Here is a 22,950-nt window from a genome sequence, read left to right on the forward strand (position 1 = left end):
GGTGACACAGGAATGGAGAATGAAGGTAGCTGAACTGAAATGTTCCCTCTACTTATGTATATGTCAACTCTACTGCTTTATGAACGTCCCCGGTGCATTTGGTTGCCCCTGTGTATGGACGACCTGTCATTGCTTATATTGGTTTTCTATAACAGAGCAGCTCCCCAGCCGCTGGGCTTTTAAATACGGCCTGACAGCTTTGACTGCCTACCTCAGAGAGAGAGAGGGGGGGAGAGAGAGAGAGAGAGAGAGAGAGAGAACTGATTCATCTCACTGACCTTCAGCCAGGTGTAAATAAGGCTCATGATTCACTGATCAATAAAAAGGCAGACATTAAGAGTAACAAGGGAAAATGAAAAAAGTATAACCAGGGAGGGGACGTGACACGCAACCTTTAAATCGATGTCGGCCCGAATCACAGTCAACCGAACGGCTCACTTGAATACTGAACAACAAAACTGTTTAGCTCTTTTAGTCACTGGAGGGTTCATTTTGTCGCGGCGCTGGTGATGTGTTGACTGGTCAACTATGAATAATCTGAAACCGAAACAAGCTGTGAAACGGGGACGGAAAAACACAACGTATATGGGGATGCTAGCACATGGTTGTTGAAGCATTGATGGTGATGATGACTCTGTCACCACTGTGTTTATGCCCTCAGGTCCTGACCAGGCTGATCAAGTCCAGAGGGAAGTCTCAGGCCAAGCACCTCAACGTCCAGATGGTGGCAGCTGACAAACTGGCACAGTGCCCTTCTGTGAGTAGACCACTCGTCTGGGCAGTGGGGACAGCTCACTCAACGGCTTGAGTAGAGTACAGTGTGCTAGAACACTGGTTCTCAACCTTTTGAATTTCAAGGACCCAAAGTGGTGAAAGACTTGCATACCACAAACAAATTTAAGGATGACCCCCTTAGACAGAGACTAGAAAAACTTTCGTTTCTTGACATGCTCAACCATGTGCTTAAGTGCTCAAAGTGCATAAGTGATAGGAGGACAAATGTTTTGCTCACAGTGGTGGAAGAAGTACTGAATTCTCATTTTGAAATGAAGTATCAATGCCACAATGTAGACATACTCTGTTACAAGTAAAAGTCTGGTATTTGAAATTTACTTGAGTAAAAGTACAAAAGTATTGGCATCAACATACTTAAAGTACCAAAAGTAAAAGTACTCATTATGCAGAATGTCCCATTTCACAAGTTCAATATGTATAAGAAATCTTTTGAAAATAGCAGATCTACATGTGTCACAAAGCGACGCGTTGTGAGATTGCAGATCTGCTATTTTCAAATAGCCAAAGAACAGTATTATATAGGGTTGAATGTACGTTTTGTAATAATATAAAAAATCTGCAAAGTAGCTAGTAACTAATGTTTTGAAATAATTGTAGTGAAGTAAAAGTCCAATATCTGTCACTGAGTAGTGATCTATTTGTAGTGGAGTAGAAGTAAAAGTATTGAAAATTGGAAATACTCAAGTTAAGTAAAAAATACCTCAAAAAGTAAATGTACTTAGTTACTTTACACCACAGGTCAGTCACGATGGTTCCATTTGTACACTCTCACATTTACGGACCAGTGTGTGTCCATTTGGACCCCTGGTGGTCCCCGAACCCGACATTGTGTTAGAGTAATGTCAGGTTTTGGGTAACCAATGTTGTCTTAGAAATACTTTGGTTGCTGGCTAATAAATAGTTGATACTGTGTAGACTGTAGAGGAATGTCTTGAAAGACATGCCATCTGTTCTATTTCTGTTCTGTCCTATAATCCGCTTTGATATTATTTTAGAACATGAAGCAAATTCTACTTTGATATTATTTTAGAACATGAAGCAAATTCTACTTTGATATTATTTTAGAACATGAAGCTATTTCTAGTCATAATTTAAATCCAGTAACAGTGCATATGAGGCAGATTCTACAAATCTACCTTTTCATGCCCCAAAATAATATGTATTTGGCTGCGGGACCTCCCATCTGAAAATGTTTTGTGCCAGGGACCCCCCGAGGAGAAGATTTGTGTTAAATAAAATCTAAATCATAAAAAGAAATTCAAACACTTTCAAGATTTTTCAAAAATAGCAGATATACAAGCTCGCTGTGAGCTGGTATATTTGCTATTTTTGAGAACCATGCTGTTCTGAACCACTGTTCTAAATCCTAAGAGTTTTTGGCTCCAAAACTTTTCTGTTGAAAAATATTTTTTTCCTCAGGATTAATCCCTGGCTGGTGAATTGCACAGGCATTTCAGACATAATGCATGTTTTGAATTTCCAATAAGCCGCTCTCAGCTTAGTCAGTCACTTACGCCCCGATTTTTTAAAAGAATGTTTTTCCTCTGGTGAAATTAAGCAATATCATCACACTTCACGGTGGAGAAATCACATTAGCAGCTAATGTCATCCAAGCCTACAGTATACCAGGACGTTGTCCCATTTGTCGTTCTTAAAGTGGGGTCCGGGGCCCCCCAGGGGTCCTTGAAGGGGTTCCAGGGGGTCCCCAGCATAATGAGTCAATATACTGTAGCATAAAAATCTGTTGAACCACTGTAAACCTGGATACATCAGCTATATGAAAATAGGCGATCTACAAGCTCACGAGTGTTGTGAGCTTGTAGATCGCCTATTTTCTAAATAATCTTGTGGGAAAATGTGAATATTTTGGAAATATTTTAACAACATGAACCTTGTATAGGAGTCCCTGACACAAAATCTTTTCAGATGGGGGTCTGCGGCCAAATACATAAATCAATTTGGGTCCTTGACATGAAAAAAGTTAAAGACCACTGCTTTAATTCTCTCGTAGTCTCGCGTAGCCAGACGACTATTCCACAATCTCCGAATGCTATAGAGTCTGGAACTACACCTCCCGAAATCCGAGACAGGAAGCTGTCATCCGTTCACAAAAATATATCTTAACATATCTTTACATTTAATGTTTTCATTTCCATTTCTGCTAAGCAGCAAGCTATATATGCTTAGATGATTTTTATTTATATTTGGATAAATTTGCACGACTGTAAAGACTAAACGGAAGCGGGGGAGGAGGCGTCACGTCCGCTTTATCGCTTGATCAATTTCAGAGCTTCCGTTGCTCCAGACTATATGACGGAAGTATTAGAAAATTGTGGGAGGAAACAGTCTGGCCACGCGAGACTAACTCTCTCATGGCCCCTGCCCCCCCATTCGCAGGAGATGTTTGACATCATCCTGGACGAGAACCAGCTGGAAGACGCGTGTGAGCACATCGCTGACTACCTGGAGGCCTACTGGAAGAGCACCCACCCCAGCAGCTTAACCCCCTCCAACCCTCTGCTGGACAAACTGGAGTCGGCCGACTCGGAGGCTCCTGTGCAGGTAACCAGGGTTATTATAGTTAAAGCGGCACTATGCAGTTTGGGGTATCAGTGGCCACTTTGGACACAAATAACATGGCAGTCAACGTCTTTGACTTCATAACCCAAGAGTCGCTGCAAGCATGTCCGGCGAGGACGCGCTGTGATTGGCCAGTCTTCGCTTTGACTGGCCTTGGTGCCTTGGCTAATGCCAGGATGAAACCCATTGGCCCTCATTTATCAATGGAATGTACAAACCAGCTTAAATTCGAGCCCAGAAATCAGCTCACGCCCACGTCCATGTGGGATTTATCAAGCAGGTGTACCATGTCAATTCTAGCGTAAGATTTGTCCACTGTTGATAAATGTGGCAGAGCCTCGCCCCACCTGTTTTTCAACATGAAGAAGCGGAATACGGCCGAGAAGAGAAACTTCTCTGACATGTCCCCACCAATCATCTCCGTGGATTCACACACAGCTACACAGCACACATGCCTATCATATGCGCGGCATGGCACAAGCCCCATTAAGAACCTCTCACTCCGCTATACAGCTCCGAGATGAGGTCCTACACCGAGGTCTCCCAGAATCGGTTGAACGGCCGCAAAGGGTCCGCTGTTACCCTTTTCGCCACATCGTATCCAAAAACTAATGGTAGATTTCAAAGCGTACAGATGTTTAAGGTTTGGTCCGGCACAAAATATTTTAGGTCGGGGACGAAACCATGCGTTTAAAGTTAGGCAGCCTGTGGCCATGTTTCCCATTGTAGCCGTACCGGGAGCAGTACTGGCACCGGACGTAGGGGGGTTTTCCGGGTTGAATGGGAAACTTGGCCACAGGCTGCCTAAATAAGCGATTTAAACGGGTAGTTTCGTCCTGACCTGTATAGCGGAGTGAGAGGTTCTTAATGGGGCTAGGCATGGCACATGCTATTTACATACACAGGGCACAGACCCGATACCTGACACAGACACATCCAATAAGAAAATGTAACACAAATAAAACAAATACGACCGCATTCGTAACGGCGCAAGTCCAGTCAACTATAAGGTGTCACTATAATGTCAGAAGAAAAATCTTCTTCTTTTTTAATTCTAGCCATAAGTAAAGATATATCCTTAACGAAAACCTGAATCATGCATTAAATAATAAGTAGCCTACACGTCTGTTTCCCTTAGGCCTACGTTGTTGAATGACACTAATCACATCGTCATGATTGGTATAAGTTTGGGTTTTAATTTAACCCCCAAGCAGTGCGCACCGATAGTGTACACACTCTGCTGTTTTGCAAAATGAAGGAGTCCTGCGTCCTCCCGTGGTCCGTGACTGACACCACGTTTATGAGATAGATAGCCTGGGGCTGTCATCATATGAACGTTTATGGAGTGATTGATGAATGCGTAAACATTAATGGATGAAGGCTGGTGCGGTGGGCTGGTTACCTCCGATCTCCCGCTGCGGTCCTGTGGCCAAAACCCACAATGAAGATCACATGCGCTGGGCACAGAGGCATTCAAGTGTCGGGTTATCCTTAAACGAGGTTGCACATCTCCAGAAAGACGTAGCCTACTGTAGGCTACCAAAGTTGGGAGACGAAAATATTCCAGCGCAGCGGCCAGCGGTTTCCAAAATCCTCTCGCATGTATGCGCTCATATGTCTGAACACAGAGCCGGTAAAGCACTGTTTAAATGGTTGAATGATTAAGCATCTTTGTTGTAAATATGTTACACATATAACATTGTAAATGTTATATTGTTTTTAATTGATCGATTTTAATTGCTTGTACACTATTATCTTACCAATTTCATCGTCGATGTATGCCTTTACAATTATTATTTTTAGTTTTAGAGCTATACATTTTTGGAGTGGATATATGTTTAGATGCCTGTCATATGGTCAGACAATGCTGCTCTGCATGTCTACGATGGGACAAACTGGTGTAGACAAATCCAACACGCCCTCAGACCAGACGTGAGATCTGAGCGGGCCTTACGCTCAAGTCAAAGTCACCATAGAATGATAAATGAGACAATTGCGGTGATCTCGGCGTACGCCCGTTTTTTGGTCTGCGCAACTTTGATAAATGAGGGCCATTGTCTCCCCTATACATAGTAATACAGTCAAGCCCCTAGCAGGGACCCCCCTGAGTCCTTTATGGAAGGATGATTGTTATTGCTTAAACATGTAACTTTATAATTTTGTGTAATATGCTATATAGTTGTTAAAAAGTTACACAGTGCTGGTTTAACTAAAACCAACTAACCAAAGCTAGAATTGAACATTTTAGTTAACTGAAAAAATAAATAATTATAGGCTTAAAAATAAAAATAGAAAAGCGTTAACGATCCATGTTACAAAAAGAACACTAAACCGAATTAAATGTAAACTAAAACAAAACCTTTAGTAAACTAAACTAAACTAGCAAACCTGCTAAAAAAACAAATCAAAACTAAACTTGTGTAATTGAAAACAAAATACTAAATACTAAATGAAAAATGCAAAACTATAACAACCATGGCAGGTACAGGAGGTGCTGACGAGGCTCAGGGCCAACGAAGGCCCCCTCCCTCCTCCTCCGCTCTGACACGGAGCACAGAGCGGGCTCCATGGAGACGGGCAGACAGCCTGGACACACAGCCCACTGAGCAGGACAGAACACCACAGGACAAGGAGTAGAAAGTGCCCGAGGGGTTCAGAGAGAGAGGAGGGAAGCTGCAGGGCAGAGTACAGTATGCCGTGATGGTTAGAGAAAGTCCAGTAGAAGATTGAGTTTGGGGAGTGGGGGGGGGTGGGTTGGCATGAGGGTTGAAGCTACAGGACTGCACAATATTGGGAAGTGTTGGGAAGTAGGCTATAACAGTATATCGTTGCTGTCGGGCAGAAACCTCTTATCTCCATATTTTACATTTAAATTTAGGCCCACTACAGTGTCACACAGAAGTAGCAGATCTACAAGCTCGAAACGCGGCTCGAAACGCGGCTCGAAACGCGGCGCGAAACACGGCGTGAAACACGGCACGAAGCGACGCGTTTTGAGCTTGTAGATCTGCCACTTTTGCTATTTGAAATCGAATCTGGTAAAGTAACAGTTTTGGACATAATGAGGTTTCCACCCGACAGAGACGATATGATGTTAAAAATAATGATGTGGTTCTTAAGCACAATTAAGACTTGGGAGAGTTTTGGGGGTATGTACACCTTTCCATAATGTAACTCCATACATTGGTGAGGTGTTACTTCTCTAACAATTATTAGTCTGAGTGATTTTGTCTACCCGTCTGCTGTTTCGCTGAATGGTGGAAGTGGCAGTTCTTTGACTGGCATCATCGCTCATCGTTAATTAACTCGTTAATACGGCCATACACAAATTATGCTGTGCAGTCCTAATTCAAACCCTTGCTTTTACTCTCACTGGCAGTTCACCTTTGCTTGGTGGTTTGACTTCAACGAAAGCACACAACGTGCAGTTGTTAACTGCACGTAATGCTTATTCACGTTGGGTTGTTTCAATACATTTTCACATGATCTAAAAATGTGCAATCACTGTCCCTCCCCTCCCCCTGTACCATGTCTCTGTCCACTGCCTTCACAATGGGAACTGTAAGGATGAAAATGAAAATGTTGAGAATGTGGAATTTGCTGGTTTTACGGCAGCTGTGGAAGAGGAGGAGGAAGATTGAGGTTGACGTGTGAATGTTTAAGTGTGGTGAGTGAGGTGACCGTACTAGACTCCATGGGGTGTCAGCCCTGGTCCTGGAGACGATCAACCCTGAGCCACCTAGACGCAGGGGCTCTGAAACTGGTTTTATTCGAAGGACCCCAGTTGCAGTGGTGTGCAATTAGGCCATGGACCCCCATAACTCTGAGAGTGTACAAATGGAACCAAATGGACCCATAAGGGTCCATTTGGTTCCATTTGTACGCTCTCCGAGTTTCATACCTGCAAGGGACCAGTTGGTTCCTAACTACCAATTGATTGATTGAGCACTTTATTGAAAATGAATTCAAAAGGATAAATACACAAGAAAGCCTGAAGGCTTGTTTCCATTGTGGTCCTAAATAATTTAGCTGGGACCCCCAGGATTCCTCTCAAGAACACCTGGGTAGACCCCGCTTTGAGAACCACTGTTCTACATTACGCGTTCAAATGGCCCCCCTGAATTAACCACTGACTTCCCAGGGAAATCACAAACTCCAGGACCATAGTCAGCCTTCAATGGACGGCTGATATGTACACTGTCAAATCGCAGAGGTTAATTGACACTCAACCTCAGCAGTGTGCCACCTGTGTGTGTGCCATGCACAATACAAGTGTGTGTGTGTGTGTGTGTGTTTTGGATTTCATGTTTAAGCTTTTTGCCTGTGTGTGCGAATCCAATACGTAATGCCAATAATGAGAGTGAAGAGTGTCCATTAATGGATTCTCATAGCAGGGTAAAGACGGATGCATTAATAATGAGTGTGTTTGCCAAAGTGCTAGCTGGCATTGACAACGTCTTTTAGTTTTTCGTAAATGAATGCCCTACTTCATCATACTCCAGTGTTACTTAAAAGTAGCAAAATAGCCGATCTGCAATTTTTTGCTATTTTTGATGGATAAGAGTGTCTGTGGATTTTATAAATATTGCACCAATGAAAAGTATTAACAAGAGCTTGTGACTAAATAATAACCTACATTGTATCCAATGGAACACAGGCTCTTTTTCCCATTTCTTGAAAAGTAACGGTTTTGGAGATACAAGGTTTACCCCCTGACAGCGACAAAATGCCTTCTAACTGGTATACCTAAATGTAATATACCCACTATTCATTGTATTAGCTGCAGCTGTCTCTACCCTGTTATGACAGGTCCATGAAAAGGGTCCAAAACTGTGCATGGGTTTGATTGTGTTTGTGTGTGTGTTTACACTTTGTGTGCCGTGTGTGTCTAACCCGTACTAACGTGTGTGCATTGCTAACCCCAGGGCAGCGGGGCAGAGCAGAAAGGGGATCATAAAGCTCTAGTGGAGAGGACGGGCTCCAGGGACGACCACCAGCATCACCACCACCACCACCATCATCACAACCACCGCCAGAACCAAGAGCAGGCCGACGCCGAGGGCGAGGAGGAGCACGAGGAGGAGGAGGAGGGGGAGGGCGAGGGGGAGGTCAACGAGGAGGAGAGGCCACTGAGGACAGAGTCGTCCAGGAGACCCAAGCACATCCACCACCGTACCGCCTCCTCCTCGGCCACCAGGACTGAGCCACACAACCACCACCACCACCACCATCACCACCACAGCGGACGCACCAGGGGCCACTCCCGGCAGGAGACCTTGGACTCGGAGACCCCCGAGAGCCGGGAGAGCCGCGAGAGCAGGGACTCCGCCTATATCGAGCCCCGCGCCCAGCAGCTCCTCCGCCGAGGAGGGGAGGAAGAAGAAGAAGAGGAGGACGAGGAAGGGGACGACGAGGATGGACACGGGGAGGGGCACCCGGAGCATCAGCAGCAGCGCTATCTGCCCCACCGGGACCACAACCACCATCACCACCACCACCACCGTGGCGGCGGCGGGGGCGGAGGGGCCGAGGAGCCCGGCCACGCGCCGGGCCCGGGACACCACCGCTCCAAGGAGCACGAGCAGGACCACAACGAGCGCAACAAACAGCGCTCGCATCACCACCACCGGCCGGCCCGCGACCACCATCACCACTACTACGACCGAGACAGGGACAGGGACCGAGAGGGAGAGGTGGCCCCCAAAAAGAGGGGCGACACGGGGGACTGGGCCAAAGACTCCTACATCCACCAGTGACGGACCAAACCCAAAATTCTACACACACACACACACACACACACACACACACACACACACACACACACACATAGACAGTCTAATTTTGATTCACTCCACTTCCTCTTGAAGAACCGTTCTGTTCTCCCGTTGTGCTGCTAAACCCCAATACCCCTGCCCCCCTTTATGTATGCTTCCTTTGTAAAAGGCTGTTGCATCTGTAGCAACAGTAGTATTTTGATTACTGTATGTAGAAACAGATCATATTATATATATATATATATATATATATATATATATATATATATATATATATATATATATATATATATATATATATATATATATATATATATATATATATATATATATATATATATATATATAAATAAAATATATGAGTGTATCTATGCATAGACGGTTGTTCCTGTGTGGATATGCATGGATATTCTCAAAAGATGCATATTTTAAACCTGTGTTGGATAAAGCATGACACAAAAGCAGAATTTATTTTCTGTACTGAGCTGTGCTTTCTGTGATTAGCATTTTTGAATTTTTGTTTTCTTTTTGCTCACTACCACTTGAATAATGTTCTTCCTTCAGACTACTGCTAGGGTCGACTCGGAGAAGTGGGGAAACCGAAGGAGTTTGATGCTGTATTTGCAGGTGTTCTTCTTGGTTGAATTGTATTGGTTACTTACAGCAGTGGTTCTCAACCTTTTCAGGCCGCGACCCCCCAAAATAATCATATTTGAACTGGGGACCCCACACTCTTGGAATTGTAGGAGTTGAGGCATTACATTTAGTTTGACTCTGTTCCACAGATAAATATTGTGAAAATAGCAGATCAAGTGTCTTTTTTCTTTTCTTTCTTTCATTATTCTTGAGTAATTATAGGCATTACATTTAGTTAAACTCGGTGAATATAGCAGATCTACAGGCTTGGCTATTTATCTACAAGCTTGGCAACATTTTTGCCTCTTATATTATTTGACAATTTGGCCAATATTTGACCAGTTTTTATAGTACAGTTTGTTGATTACTTTTCATGCAGTAATGGTCTTTTTATTTTCTTTCTTTCTTAAGGTCCTAAGGTCTTAAAAGTCCTTAAATTGTCACTTCACTGTCATCTGGGGACCCCCCCCCCCCCAATCATGTGGGGACACCCCTGGGGGTCCCGACCCACAGGTTGAGAACCACTGACTTACAGTACTTCCTTTGATTTTAAGGTATGCAACTCTGCATCAATGATTTCAGATATGTGTTCCTCTTAATGCTGATGTCTCCTCTTGGAGACGCACCTTAGTCTTACCTAACAAGACATAAGATTTCTGAACTAAATTCCTGTCTTACATGCAGTACTGTTCTATTTATAAAGGTTCCAGGAACATTTTATAGCATTGATACAACCTCCGTTTAAGCACTTTTACTGATTCATTGGTGTCAAGTGAAATAGATTTGATATGTCATTGCAACGTATGTATCTTACTCCATGGAGGTTTGTCTTTTATTAAGTTTGACCCATTTTCTAATGACTTTTTCGTGTTTTCATTTCTATTTGACTTCATAGTATAAAGAATGTCAATTCTAGGGGTGCAGTCCGAAATGTTTTCCTCACTGCAAATTCAAATATATTTGTGATACAGATACAGAAAATTCCAAGGTTTTACCACAAAGAAAGTGGTTCTGTGCTCTATTATCATGGCAATTGTATACTTCACTTCAATTCTATGCTATACGTTATGGTCAATTTCAAGTCACTAAGCCAACTAGTAGACAAGATGTCAGACAAGTATGCTCAGCAATGATACTCAAGAACAGGTGTAATTTGCCTATTCGAAAACAAAGAAAAGAAAAAGAAACTATAGGCTATGGCTATTACGCTGTCCTTTTAAATGGAAAGGTGTAAGAACCCTTGTTTTAAGAGGTCAGCAGTGCAGAAATTGATATCAATGTGACATTTAGAAATTTCACTTTAATATCAATACGTGATCTTGAGAATTTGAGTTGAACATGCAGTAGGCATCATAGAATGAAATTCTGCACGGTAATGTAATCCACAACCAATTCCCCCCAGTCTGTTTGGTTTTGCAATTACAATTACTGAGTGAGAAACTCTGTTTCTATGCTACAATAGTAGCAGTACCGTTTTTTTTAACAGTGTACAGGTGTATGTACATATTGTAAAAAATACAAAGAATAAAATGGGCAAGAAAAGATATTTATGTGGAGGACAAGAACTTAAAAGTCGTCTACATTTAATACAGTGTGTGTGTGTATGGCTGAATGCGATGATGCCCAGAATGTATGACAACAATCAGTAGTAGAAGTAAAAGTATTGAAATGTGGACATACTTTAGTAAAGTAAAGCTACCTCACAATTGTACTTAAGTACAGTACTTGAGTAAATGTACTTAGTTACTTTCCACCACTGGTGCCAACAAGGAGTTGTGTGGTCCAAAGGATGACGATCCAGATGGATAGAGAACCGTTGTCTATAAATAGTCATCTAAAACTCTGCCGAGGATCCGCGGCAGAGCAGAGCCTCCTGCCAGCCTTTTGAAGCCTCATTTATGCTCCGCCGCACGCCAAAGATAACAGATCTACAAGCTCGCAACGCGTCGCATCCGCGAGGCGTCGTGAGCTTGTAGGTCTGCTATTTGACATATGAACCAGGCTTTTTAGTCGCCATGACAACACCAACAGGAACAACAATAGCGTTGAGGTGGATGCATCTAAATTGGGTAAATGTTGCTATTCCCATAATAACCACAGTCCTGTGTAAAGCAGACAGAATAGTCTGTAAATATAATGGTGCTTATAGTATGACTCAAGTCTAATTCTAAATATTTGTACCTCCCAATAAATAAAGTTGCCATTTTTAATCATCACTGGACACAGCTCCATAAAACATATGACAGGGCTTGGAGGTGGATTCGGTAACGGCCCACGGTGGTCACATGCAATCGTGTTGATGGATTGAGCGGCAGTCTGTTATCCCCGGGAAGAGAATGTGAGCCATGAGGTCATTGTCAAGGTCTTTTGAATGCCATTGCGAGTGACATCCATGTGGGTCTGCCAGTGTGGGCCAGATCGCCTGTGCCGCTGTTAAGTCCTAATCTATATACCATACAGGAGATTGATTTCTGTGCCATAATTCACTCTCTCCCCATTGAAAGAATTAGTGATGGATGGATGGGCTGCCTGCCTGGTGGCTCAGCCAGTTTGTGCAACCGAGTCCCATCTTGTCTTGCATGTCTCTCCTCTCTCTCTCTCTGCCCTTGGTTTTCTGTCTCTCGCCTCTACAATCTTATCCGAAAATCGTCGCTGTCGGGCAGAAACTTCTTATCTCCATATTCTAACTTTTGTGTTTTTTTGTAAATGAATGCCCTACTTGATCATATTATACAATATACAGTGTCACACAAATGCATCAAAAGGGGCAAATCCACAAGCTCGAAACCACGCCGCGTTTCGAGCTTGTAGATCTGCTACTTTTTATGCTTTCGTGCTATTTTTTTATCGTGAAAATTAAGTTTAAAAAAAAAGTAATAATGATCTTTAAAAAATAAATAAAACTTAATCAAGTGATGACCACAGGAGTTCATGCAAAATGTAAACACCAATATTTTAATAGAATTCTTTTTTTACAGTAACATTTTATATAGGCAAGAAATGCAAAAAACACAACCCAATGGCACATCAATTTAAAGACTTCCACAGAGATCCCACAGAAAATACAACCCCCATATAAATGTGGCAACGATTTAACTGCACTGATGCAGAGAGAGAGAGAGAGTACTTAGACACCAGCATCATTTTTATCTTACAATAGCCCCAGTTGTCCTGGTCCACTAAGCCACTACTAGTAAAAGGCAGTAAATAGTTAATACCCTGCGTGACCTCTTTCTGCACGCTACTTCCTGATCCGGGCACGCTCCCACAGCCAACAAATCCGCTGTCGCCATGGCAGCCGTCTGTGTCGTCACTGTTGGTATGACGACACAAGCAATGCTGCATTCACCGATATCCATTGGCTCCCTGTCTCTCCTCCTCTGTCCCTGTGGGCTCTCCCTCGGCTTTCTCTCTCTCCTCAGTTCTTTTACGCCGTGGCGCCTGAAGCCCGGTCCACACCAATGATTCGTGATGCAATGAAATCGTTGCAATTATGTTGCAAGTTGCAACTTGTTGAATCATTGGTGCGGACTGGGCTTTAGGGGCGAGTCGAAGAGTGCCCGTGTCCTTGTGTCCGTCCGTCTGCCCTTCTGTCCCCGGCTGAATTACCATATTTGGGCGGGGACTGACGTCATCAACATGAGGTCGTGATCAAGATGACGTCAGAGATCCACTGGGAAGCCACGTCGTTAATTAGACCCCCCCCCCCCGTCTTGCTTCTCTCATGTTCAGTCGCCCCTCTCTCTCCTGCACTTGGGTGTTTATAAAGCTCATCATCCCCTATATGGCTCACAGAGCAGCCGCAGAGAGGGAGACGTAAACAGCACCGTGAGTGTCTGATATCCACCCTGTCCCGACGGAGCGTCGTTCTGTAAACAACCTCGTTCCTCTCTGTGGTCCTGTGGCGTAAGAGGCCGGTTGGTGCAAACAATACCGCTGCTGTATACAGACCAGGGATAACGTGTTCTTCTTCAACAGTGTAGTCAGCTCTTCAGGAATTTGGCGATGAAGAAGCCTATGGTGTCCCCGTTAGCCTGGTCGGTGAGGGGAACCGGGGACCCTGAGGAGCCGTCTGGCTCCGGCTGGTCCCAGCTGAGCTCAGGACTGAACCTCTGGAGGAGTCGCAGCTGGTCGGGTGATAGGCCAGCTCCCAGCATGCCCTCCGACCCGATGCGAGGCTCCTGAGAGACAGACAGAAAAGAAAGACAGACATAAACTTTTGTCGGGCGGAAAAACAGAACCTGTATTCCAATCAATGGATCCATTGTTGTTATTATTTAGTCACAAGCTCTGTTAATACTTTTCATTGGTTCAACAGACAGAATTAACCAGTGTCACATCTCGCAACGCGGTGTGACATGTTGCAAGCTTGTAGATCGGCTATTTTTGCTATGTACAAGTACAAGTTACATAAGTAGGGCAGTAATTTACGGGGAAAAAAACTAAGATCAAATATTTAAATACAAGGTTTCTGCCCGACAACTAGGCTTCTTGGGCTCACGTGCGTTTACGTCCACATGGCAGTGCTTTACCTGGGGTTGTAGAGTGAGGCAGGGAAATACTTTGTTTAAACTTGATATAGTTATTCATAATATAACGGTGCTTTACCTGGGGCACCAAGTGCCGCGCTATGAGCTTGTAGATCTTTTTTGAACAATAATGAAGATTTGTCCGAATCGGCCTCAGGTCTTAATCGGTTAACAACATAATGTAGTTATTTATAATATAATGGTGCTTTACCTGTTGTAGAGTGAGGCAGGGAAATGCTTTGTTTAAACATAATATAGTTATTTATAATATAACAGTGTATTTACCTGGGGTTGTAGAGTGAGGCAGGGAAATGCTTTGTTTAAACATAATATAGTTATTTATAATATAATGGTGTTTTACCTGGGGTTGTAGAGTGAGGCAGGGAAATGCTTTGAGGGCCCAGGCTACCTGCTCTTCATTCTCTGCCAGAGTCACAGTGCAGGTGCTGTACACCAGGACGCCCCCCCGCTTCAACAGCTGCACGGCCTGCAATCATACATATATATATATATACATATATATTATATATCGTTGCTGTCGGGGAGAAACCTCTTATCTAATTCGAACCTTTTGTGTTTCTTTTGTAAATTAACGGCCTACTTGATCATACTACAGCGTCAAACGAAAGCATGAAAAGTAGCAGATTCACAAGCTGGAAACGCGGCGTGAAGCGACGCGTTTTGAGCTTGTAGATCTGCTGCATTTGATGCTTTTGTATTTTAATCCTGAAAAGTAACAGTTTTGGACGTATAATGCGAAGCCTGCAGAACTAGTTCAGGCAGACAACTCAAAGGAGCACCTGATCAGCTTGATTTGGTTGTGTGCTCCCACCACCACCCCAGCATCCACCTGTGGGCTGTGTTTCTATGATTCCCTTATGGGGGTCTATGTCATTCCATTCCCTGTGAAATCTAGTTGGCAAATCATTTATTATAATTCATGCTTACAGGGTATGAATGCAATGAGACAGAGGCGTGACGCCAAATGCTTAAATATTTATGCTCTATTTATGCTCAATAAATATTTTATTCAATCCAAGAGTTGTCTGTCTGAAATGAGGTTTTCACCCGACAGAGACGATATGTATTCATAATAAATGGCTTTGAGAACTTTTTACGACATGGCTCTGCAGGTGGCAACCCCACTGGTTCACAACGTCTGGTATGGGCCAGTGGTCCAAATGGACCTTTTTTACAGGTCTGGAACTCCAGAGAGTGTACAATGGGTTATCTCCTGGGATCCCAATCTACACTGTAAAATCCAGTGTTAATTTAACTCTGACAGTTACAGACCTGTAAGAAAGAGTCCCCTGGTGGTCTCCGGACCCGATGAAACAGTGGGCTAGCCATCTATAAGAACGTGCGCGTGCGTGTGCGCGTGCGCGTGCGTGTGCGTGTGTGTGTGGAGAGCTAATCTCGCAAACTGCAGGACTGATCAGAATCAAATTTATGCTTAACCGCCAGTAGGCCAAAAATAATTAACATGTAATTATACAGTATATTCTTTAAATATTTAACTTTAATTTAATAATTGAAGTCAGTGGGGTTTAAGATTGTGTTGTTATGAGATAATTGTCTTGACATTGTCCAGTCTAAATAAAAGCCTAAATAAAAGCCAAAAAAAAGGCCTAAAAACACATTTATGACACATACAGTATAAATATGTCTAAACTCGGTCTCTGCAGCCTACATATTGAATGGTCTTGGAGAAAGGTATTGGACATTGATGGAGCACTGTGTGTCACTGGAATGAATAATGTCCTCTGCATTAAACTGTAATCTCCCCATAGTAACTCATCTACTACATACACCATAGCCAACCATTTAAAACAGGGGTCTTCAACAGGGGGGCGGCCAAATCTTTGTGTGATAGGATTTTTCTTTTTACATTAACCACTTGAACCTTAGCATCCCTTTTCTGAGGAGAACTTTAGCCAAAAGTAGCAGATCTACAAGCTCTGCTGCGAGGCATTGTGAGAGGCATCTCGTTGCTGTCATATCGTTGCTGTCGGGTGGAAACCTTGTATGTCCAAAACAGTTACTTTTTATTGAAAAACATTTTAAAATAGTGAAAATAGCCGATCTACAAACTCACAGTGCGTTGCAACTTGTAGATCGGCTATTTTCACTACTAAGTAGGGCATTCATTTACAGAAAAACATTAACATTTGAAACATGGAGATATGAGGTTTCTGCCCGACACGACAGCGATGATATAAAATATCGAATGGCTTAATACTGCATGACAGGGATATTTAATGTTACAGTTGTTTTAGGGTGGAAGCTGTTCATGAAACTGCCAAAGCGATAGGCCGCGATAGTCCCACGCTGCCATCTATTGGCCACAATGAGTCAGTGCCAATATCATCAAACGCCCATAGATATTCACAGTAGATGTTTATCGTGTACTGATGAAGGCGAGCTGGACAGAGAGTCACCAGCGGTGGAAAAAGTACTCAAATGTTTTACTTAAGTAGTGTAACTGCAATGTAGAAATACTATAAAAGTCTGGAATTCAAAATGCACTTGAGTAAAATTATAAAAGTATTTGCATCAAAATGTACTTGAAGTACCAAAAGTATAAGTAGTCATTATACAAAATGTCCCATCTCACATTTTCAAATGTTTACAAATCTTTTTGCGACGCATTGTGAGCTTGTAGATCTGCTATTTTCAAATGGCCGACATAGGGCTGAAGTGGTTACTGTATGTTTTGTAATAATAATCAAAATCTACAAAGTAAACTTATGTTTTCAAATAATTGTAGTGGAGTAAAAATACAATATTTGCCTCTGAGATGTAGTGGAGTAGAAGTAAAAGTATTGGAAATTGGAAATACTCAAGTAAAGTACAAATACCTCAAAATTGTACTTAAGTACAGTACTTGAGTTACATGTACTTGTGTTTACGTTCCACCACCGATCAAAACTCACAGCTGTAAATAACCTGCGTTGCAGTGGCTGATAGGAGCACATCTCCTTGAGGCTCCAGGTATTGGCCATGTTGGGTCTCTGGCCCAGGCCACTGCAGGGGGCGTCCAGGAGCACCCGGTCGAAACTCTCAGGGAGGAAGGGAGGTCCTGTAATACATGCAGGGCTGTTATATAAAGAGTCAATGTTTAGCCCTTTAAGACCGGGAAAGCCATCTGTCATTTTGGATTTTAACCACTTTAACCATTATTTTAGACTTTGGGCTATTCAAAAATAGCAGATCTACAAGCTCATAGCACGTTGTAGGTCTGCAATTTATTTATTTTTAATTTGAAAATCTTTGAATATGTACGTTTTTTAAAGCGAACATTTTTAACTCAAATCCTTGCTTCTGGGGGATTCTACAAATGTCTTCTAAACAGTTTTTTTTTAAACTTATGTTGCTATAATATCAGTGGTTCTCAAACTTGTTCATGTCAAGGACCACCCAAAATGATAGGTATTTGGCCGCTGACCCCTATCTCAAAATATTTTGTTCCAGGGACCCCCATGCAGAAGCAAAGATTTGAGTTAAAAATGTATATATATTCAAAGATTTGCACTCATTTTTCAAGATTTTTCAAACAAGTGCAGATCTACAAGATCATATGAGCTTGTAGATCAAACATTTTAATAGCCAAAGAAATCTAAAAAATGTCACAGATGCGTTCCCGGTCTAAATGGGTTAACGGGAAGTCTCCCGAGTGACAGTGGCAAAGAACAGGAGCCAGAGGACCGAGCCAAAGTTATCTCAACTGGCTGGACTAGAAAAGAACAGCGCTGCTGTCTATGTACTGTGTGTCCTGGGTTCATTCAGAGCCAACATGGAGTCCATGTTGACATTCTGTACCTTCGGTTTCCTGGGCTGGGTCACTGCTCACAGCCCGGGTGCTGTTGAAGCAATACGCTTTGATACAGTGCAGGCGCAACATCTGGGCGTTCTGACGAATGCGCTCCACCTTATTTTGGATCCTATCCAGGGCCAACACTTCACCCTGTGGGGGGGAGGGGGGAGAAACAAGCCACAGGAGTCACAAACAATGCAGAAAAAGAGCAATGCAACAGCTCCACCTTCAGGTCAATTAGCTGCAATACATTGTCTGCAGTCTGCAGTAACTTCGTGGAGCAAGACACAGTCCAGAGAAAGAAAAACAGAACTAGAAATCACGTGATGGCAATTCATGCGATAGATGTGATGTTTTAGAATTATGAATGCCACAAAGCATTATAGTGAAATGTTCCTTTTAACTACTTAAACCCCAGCATCTGTATTCTAGGGAAAACTTTCCTCAGCTCAGCTTGTAGATCGGCTATTTTTGGCTTAGAGATTTGGTGTAAACTGACAAAGTGTCCCAAAAAAAAGTACAGTTGTAACAGTCCAGTTATCTGAGTGTTCAAGAGAGGCTCACCTGATCCCCCATAAGGGCAGCGATGTGGCACGTCTTCCCCCCAGGAGCAGCACACATGTCCAGGATGCGTTCTCCAGGGCGAGGCCCCAGAACATGTCCCACCAATACAGACGGGAGGTTCTATACAGTGAGAAACACAAACACTTTACATTATCTATCGAGTTGCGAGCATTGCTCTAGCAAGTCACTGAGTCTGTGTTTGAAACATTCCGAGAAGAAAAGGAGGAGAAGAAATACCTGAAGGAATGCCAAGCTAGGAAGTACTCCATCAAAGCAAGGACTTTGGTAGAGTGGTTCTACCATCCGGATGCCAACTCCCCTGAAATACAATGGAGTTGTTTTTATTCTCATGTCCACTTAGTGCAGCCAGCAGTTTGCAGCACCAGATAAAGGTCAACTGTCTCCCTCTTCTGGACACACACAGGTATTGTAGGAACCAAGAACTTTCAGTAACACCAGGGCTCCATGTTGGCATTTACTACACAAGAGCCAACCAATCCATCTGCAAACTGTAAGTCTCAAAATGCATATAGAGTTGTGACCTGAAATGCTGTTTGCTTAATTTTCCCACCCCATTAAATTATTAGAATTTTTTATCATAGTGACCATAGTAGCCTACTTACTTGACGGGTTCATCTGAGCAGAAGATTCTAGAGCGGTCCATTTCAGAAACTCCATTTCCCAGAAACACCTTCTTTCCCTGAAAGTCCTTGTTGGCTCCCCGCGTGCATTTGCCCTCCACGTCAGAGAAGACAGACACAGCATCTCCGCACTTCATGACTGATAATAAATACCACACCACAGGTAGGATTAACGTTACAAGGCCACACCCTGACTGCTGCTGGGCTCTTGTCTGACAAGATGAACCACAAAAATCTCAGTTCTTGAAATAGTTTATAAAAAGAAAATATACAATTTGACCTTGTTTTATGTTTTTCTTTCCTCTTACATTTGGGTGTGGCGATGATCCCTGGAGCAAAGACGTGAGCACCTCTCAGAACCGCATTGCCACAGAGCGCCCCGACCACCACCTCAGACCTCAGCTGAGTCACTGGCCTGGGAACAAAAGACTACAAGTTCAAGTCAAATATATCATCTCTCCCTGTTTCCTGTCTATCTCAACCGTACTATCCAAATAAAGGCAGAAAAGAAGGTTGAAAAATAAATATAACATATATAGTCTCTGTCGGGTGGAAACCTTGTATGTCCAAAATTGTGACTTTTCAGGATTCTAATAAAAAAATTGCTTGATCTACAAGCTCAAAACGCGTCGTTTCCAGCTTGTAGATCTGATACTTTTGATGCTTTTGTGTGACACTGTATGTAGTAGTATAATCAAGTTGGGCGTTAATATACGAAAAAACACTAAAAGTTATAGAATATGGATATAAGAGGTTTCTGCCCGCCAACAGCGATATGTAAAAGGTACCACCATAATCATCTTCCTCCGAGTTCCTCATTCACACTTTTAATTGTTAACGTATTGCTCTGTTGCCATTTCAATGTCAGCGAGTGAGCCCGTATTGAATGTCTATAGCATTGGTTTTCAAAGTGGTGTCCGGGGACCCCCAGGGGTTCTTGGGGGGGTACCAGGAGGTCCCCAGCTAAATTAGTATTAGTATAGCTTCAGAATCATTTTAACCACTTGAACCATATTTTATCCATTGGCTATTCAAAAATGACAGATATACAAGCTCATAGTGCGGCACCGAGTGCCGCGCTATGAGCTTGCAGATCTGCTATTTTTTTTTTTTAATGGGGGGTCCGCAGCCAAATACATATCATTTTGGGGGTCCTTGACATGCAAAAGTTTGAGAACCACTGGTCTATAGAGAGGATTTTTCTATTTTTGCTGTCAGGCCATAAAATGACATGTGGCTTGGCCTCAGATGTCTCCAGAACCATGGGAAGGAGTGATACTGGTGATTTGGAGCCCGTCTATAAAGCGTCTTTCAGATTTTGGCAGACGTTCCGCAGGCATTCCTCGCATACCTCGGTCCAATGACAGGAAGGAGCAGCACATCTGGAATGTGTGGGTGAAGGAGAATCTTTGTGGAAACATCCCCTGTTGTAGAACCGCACATCTGCTGCTAAAACAGAGAGAGGATTCTGAAAAGGCTAAGGAGAATGAGAAGTTCCAATCTGCTGGCGAGGGCATTGACACGCCCTCGCCAGCGGATTCCCCATTCTTTATTTTTTTACAGCGTGGCTCTAAGAGGCGAGTCGTCTAGGAGAGGGTCTGTCTGTGTGTCTGTCTGTCCACGGCTAATCTCGTGAACCACTGGACCAATCAGCACTACATTTCCTTTGCACGCTGCCAGATGGCCAAGGAAGTAAATGTCTGAATCTTTTTCACATGTTTTACACCTTTGAGATATCAAACTTTTTGAAACTTCAATTTTGTACTGGAAACAAATGGAGAAGCAAATAACTCTATATTTGGAAGTTAATATGATGTCACAGCAAATCACAACTTTTCATCAATTAAGAACAATTAAAACATTTTTCAAAAGTATTTCATAAATAAAAATTTAGAAATGTAATAATTTCCATAAATAATTTTTTTTAAATTAAGAAGTAGTGGAAATAGCAGATCTACAAGCTAACAACGTGTGTATTTTTACTAGCTTGGGTCCAAGCAAACTGCTGCGCACAATTAATTTCCAGTTGGGTGTAAGGAAGCTCGTTAGCAGGGCTTTTAGATTCTGGGTCTTGTTTCGCTCTTTTATTTCTTCTAAGTAAAGCCACTGGCTTACTTGCTTCAGCTCTTCACCAAGTTGTTTCCTTATCTCCTCCAGAGAGGCTAGGTGAGTGCTGGCCCGTACACAGGTGTATGATGGCGGGTGGGACAGGCATTCAAGCAGCTTCTGGAACCGGCGTTCAGCCTCCGCTTGTCCTACTGCTGACAATAGCTGAAAGGAAACACACACACACACACACACACACACACACACACACACACACACACACACACACACACACACACACACACAGAGAGATTAGAATCACAAAGTGTACGAAATGGTAAATTTATATATCGCTTTTATCCAAAGCGCTTTACATAGACTGTGCATTACATTCACCCATTCACACACCGACGCCGGAGGAAACCATGCAAGGCACCAACCTGCTTATCTGGAGCAATTAGGGGTTCAGCGTCTTACTCACGTACACTAATGAATATCTGAGTATATTGTTAGTGTGCTGTGAAGTGTATCACACCTCATTGTTTAAGAAGACATTCTTGAGGTAATGATGGACTTCAGGCCGCAGATAGATTTGTGGGAAAACTGATTTCTTCATTTCTTCAGTTCTTCTGAGATCATCAATCTGCGAAATAAGGAATTTAGCTTTTTTTTTTGTTGCAAGATTCTGACGGTGTGCGGGTCCTATTCTTTGGTTTAACCATCAGAGAACTCCTGTCAAGGACCCCCAAAATGATGTATATTTGGCTGCGGACCCCCCATCTCAAAATATGTTTTTGCAAAGATTTGAGTTAAAAATGTTCGCTTAAAAAGAATATATATATATAAAGATGTGCACAAAATAATGTTCAGGTTTTTTTTATGAAGCAGATCTACAAGCTCTCACAGCACGAAGAGATGCGCTATGAGCTTACACATATCTGCTATTTTCAAATAGCTAATGGCTTTAATGTAAAACCATATGCATAATGTAATGTATGTTTATGGTTTTAATGATTGTGATTGTGATATTTAACTAACTTTGCTGTTATGGGGGGTCCTCCAGGACAAATACATATTAATTTGGAGATGTTTGAGAACCACTGGTTTTCAACCGTAATAAAAATAATAAATACTTCACTTTAGAAACAAGCCCAAAAAAACGCAACCACCAATATTTACAAGCAACTTTACAGGAATAACAAGCCCCAAGTAGCTTATAATAAGTACACATGGCAACCCTATACGGCTCTGGTAGTACCATATAGAGTTAAAAAATAGGGTAGTACACACACTCCACAGGAGAGCATGGAGTGATCTATGACTGTGTAATACAGACACATGACATGTATGTAATACCACTGCCATTCTAGGGATAGAACAGTACTCACTACTCACTCGTGTCGATTTAAGATACACTAAGATACTTAACATATATATTACCAAGACAGCCAATCATCCCACGCCTCTCCATAGATTTACAAAAATAATAATCGTTCGCCAGTCACCACTGGCACACTTCCGGGGTAGTTTTGCCAGGTTTTGTGAGACGAATAAGCAACCAGGTCTAGGAA

The 22,950-nt window shown here is 42.7% G+C and overlaps 2 protein-coding genes across 6 annotated transcripts in view; one reads left to right on the top strand and one right to left on the bottom strand.

Annotated features, from left to right (window-relative positions):
* The window catches only part of cacnb2a (calcium channel, voltage-dependent, beta 2a), a 110,495-nt gene extending 101,133 nt beyond the window's left edge, over positions 1-9,362 (top strand). For all 3 annotated transcript variants that reach the window (XM_080417825.1, XM_080417827.1, XM_080417826.1), the window contains 3 exons: positions 662-757; positions 3,193-3,357; positions 8,301-9,362. In XM_080417825.1, the coding sequence (XP_080273951.1) occupies positions 662-757; positions 3,193-3,357; positions 8,301-9,131 (1,092 nt within the window). In that variant the 3' untranslated portion in view covers positions 9,132-9,362. The remainder of the gene's footprint in view (positions 1-661; positions 758-3,192; positions 3,358-8,300) is intronic.
* Positions 9,363-12,719: 3,357 nt separating this feature from the next.
* On the bottom strand, positions 12,720-22,906 carry nsun6 (NOP2/Sun RNA methyltransferase 6). Of its 3 annotated transcripts, none has more exons than XM_080417614.1 (12): positions 22,820-22,906; positions 21,915-22,022; positions 21,449-21,604; positions 20,685-20,779; positions 19,642-19,748; positions 19,316-19,472; positions 18,930-19,011; positions 18,693-18,812; positions 18,134-18,278; positions 17,248-17,393; positions 14,676-14,801; positions 12,720-13,966 (listed from the first exon to the last, which is right to left on the bottom strand). In XM_080417614.1, the coding sequence occupies exons 2-12, from the start codon at positions 21,993-21,995 to the stop codon at positions 13,769-13,771; spliced, it is 1,413 nt and encodes a 470-aa protein (XP_080273740.1). In that variant the 5' UTR covers positions 21,996-22,022; positions 22,820-22,906; the 3' UTR covers positions 12,720-13,768. The 3 variants fall into 3 exon arrangements, with proteins under 3 accessions (XP_080273740.1, XP_080273739.1, XP_080273741.1); XM_080417613.1 differs by having other exon boundaries at positions 20,685-20,782; XM_080417615.1 differs by lacking the exon at positions 21,915-22,022 and having other exon boundaries at positions 20,685-20,782; positions 22,820-22,872.
* Positions 22,907-22,950: the final 44 nt, after the last annotated feature.

The sequence above is a fragment of the Gymnoscopelus braueri genome (assembly GCF_963280865.1).
Source record: "Gymnoscopelus braueri genome assembly, chromosome: 21".
NCBI classification, from domain to species: Eukaryota; Metazoa; Chordata; class Actinopteri; order Myctophiformes; family Myctophidae; genus Gymnoscopelus; species Gymnoscopelus braueri.

Coding starts and splice junctions, on each gene's coding strand:
- nsun6 (XM_080417613.1), bottom strand. CDS start 21,995: ATGAAGAAATCAGTTTTCCCACAAATCTATCTGCGGCCTGAAGTCCAT. Junction 19,012..19,315: donor TGCTCAGATGAACCCGTCAA/GTAAGTAGGCTA, acceptor ATTGTATTTCAG/GGGAGTTGGCATCCGGATGG. Junction 18,813..18,929: donor CTAGCTTGGCATTCCTTCAG/GTATTTCTTCTC, acceptor CTCACTGTATAG/AACCTCCCGTCTGTATTGGT.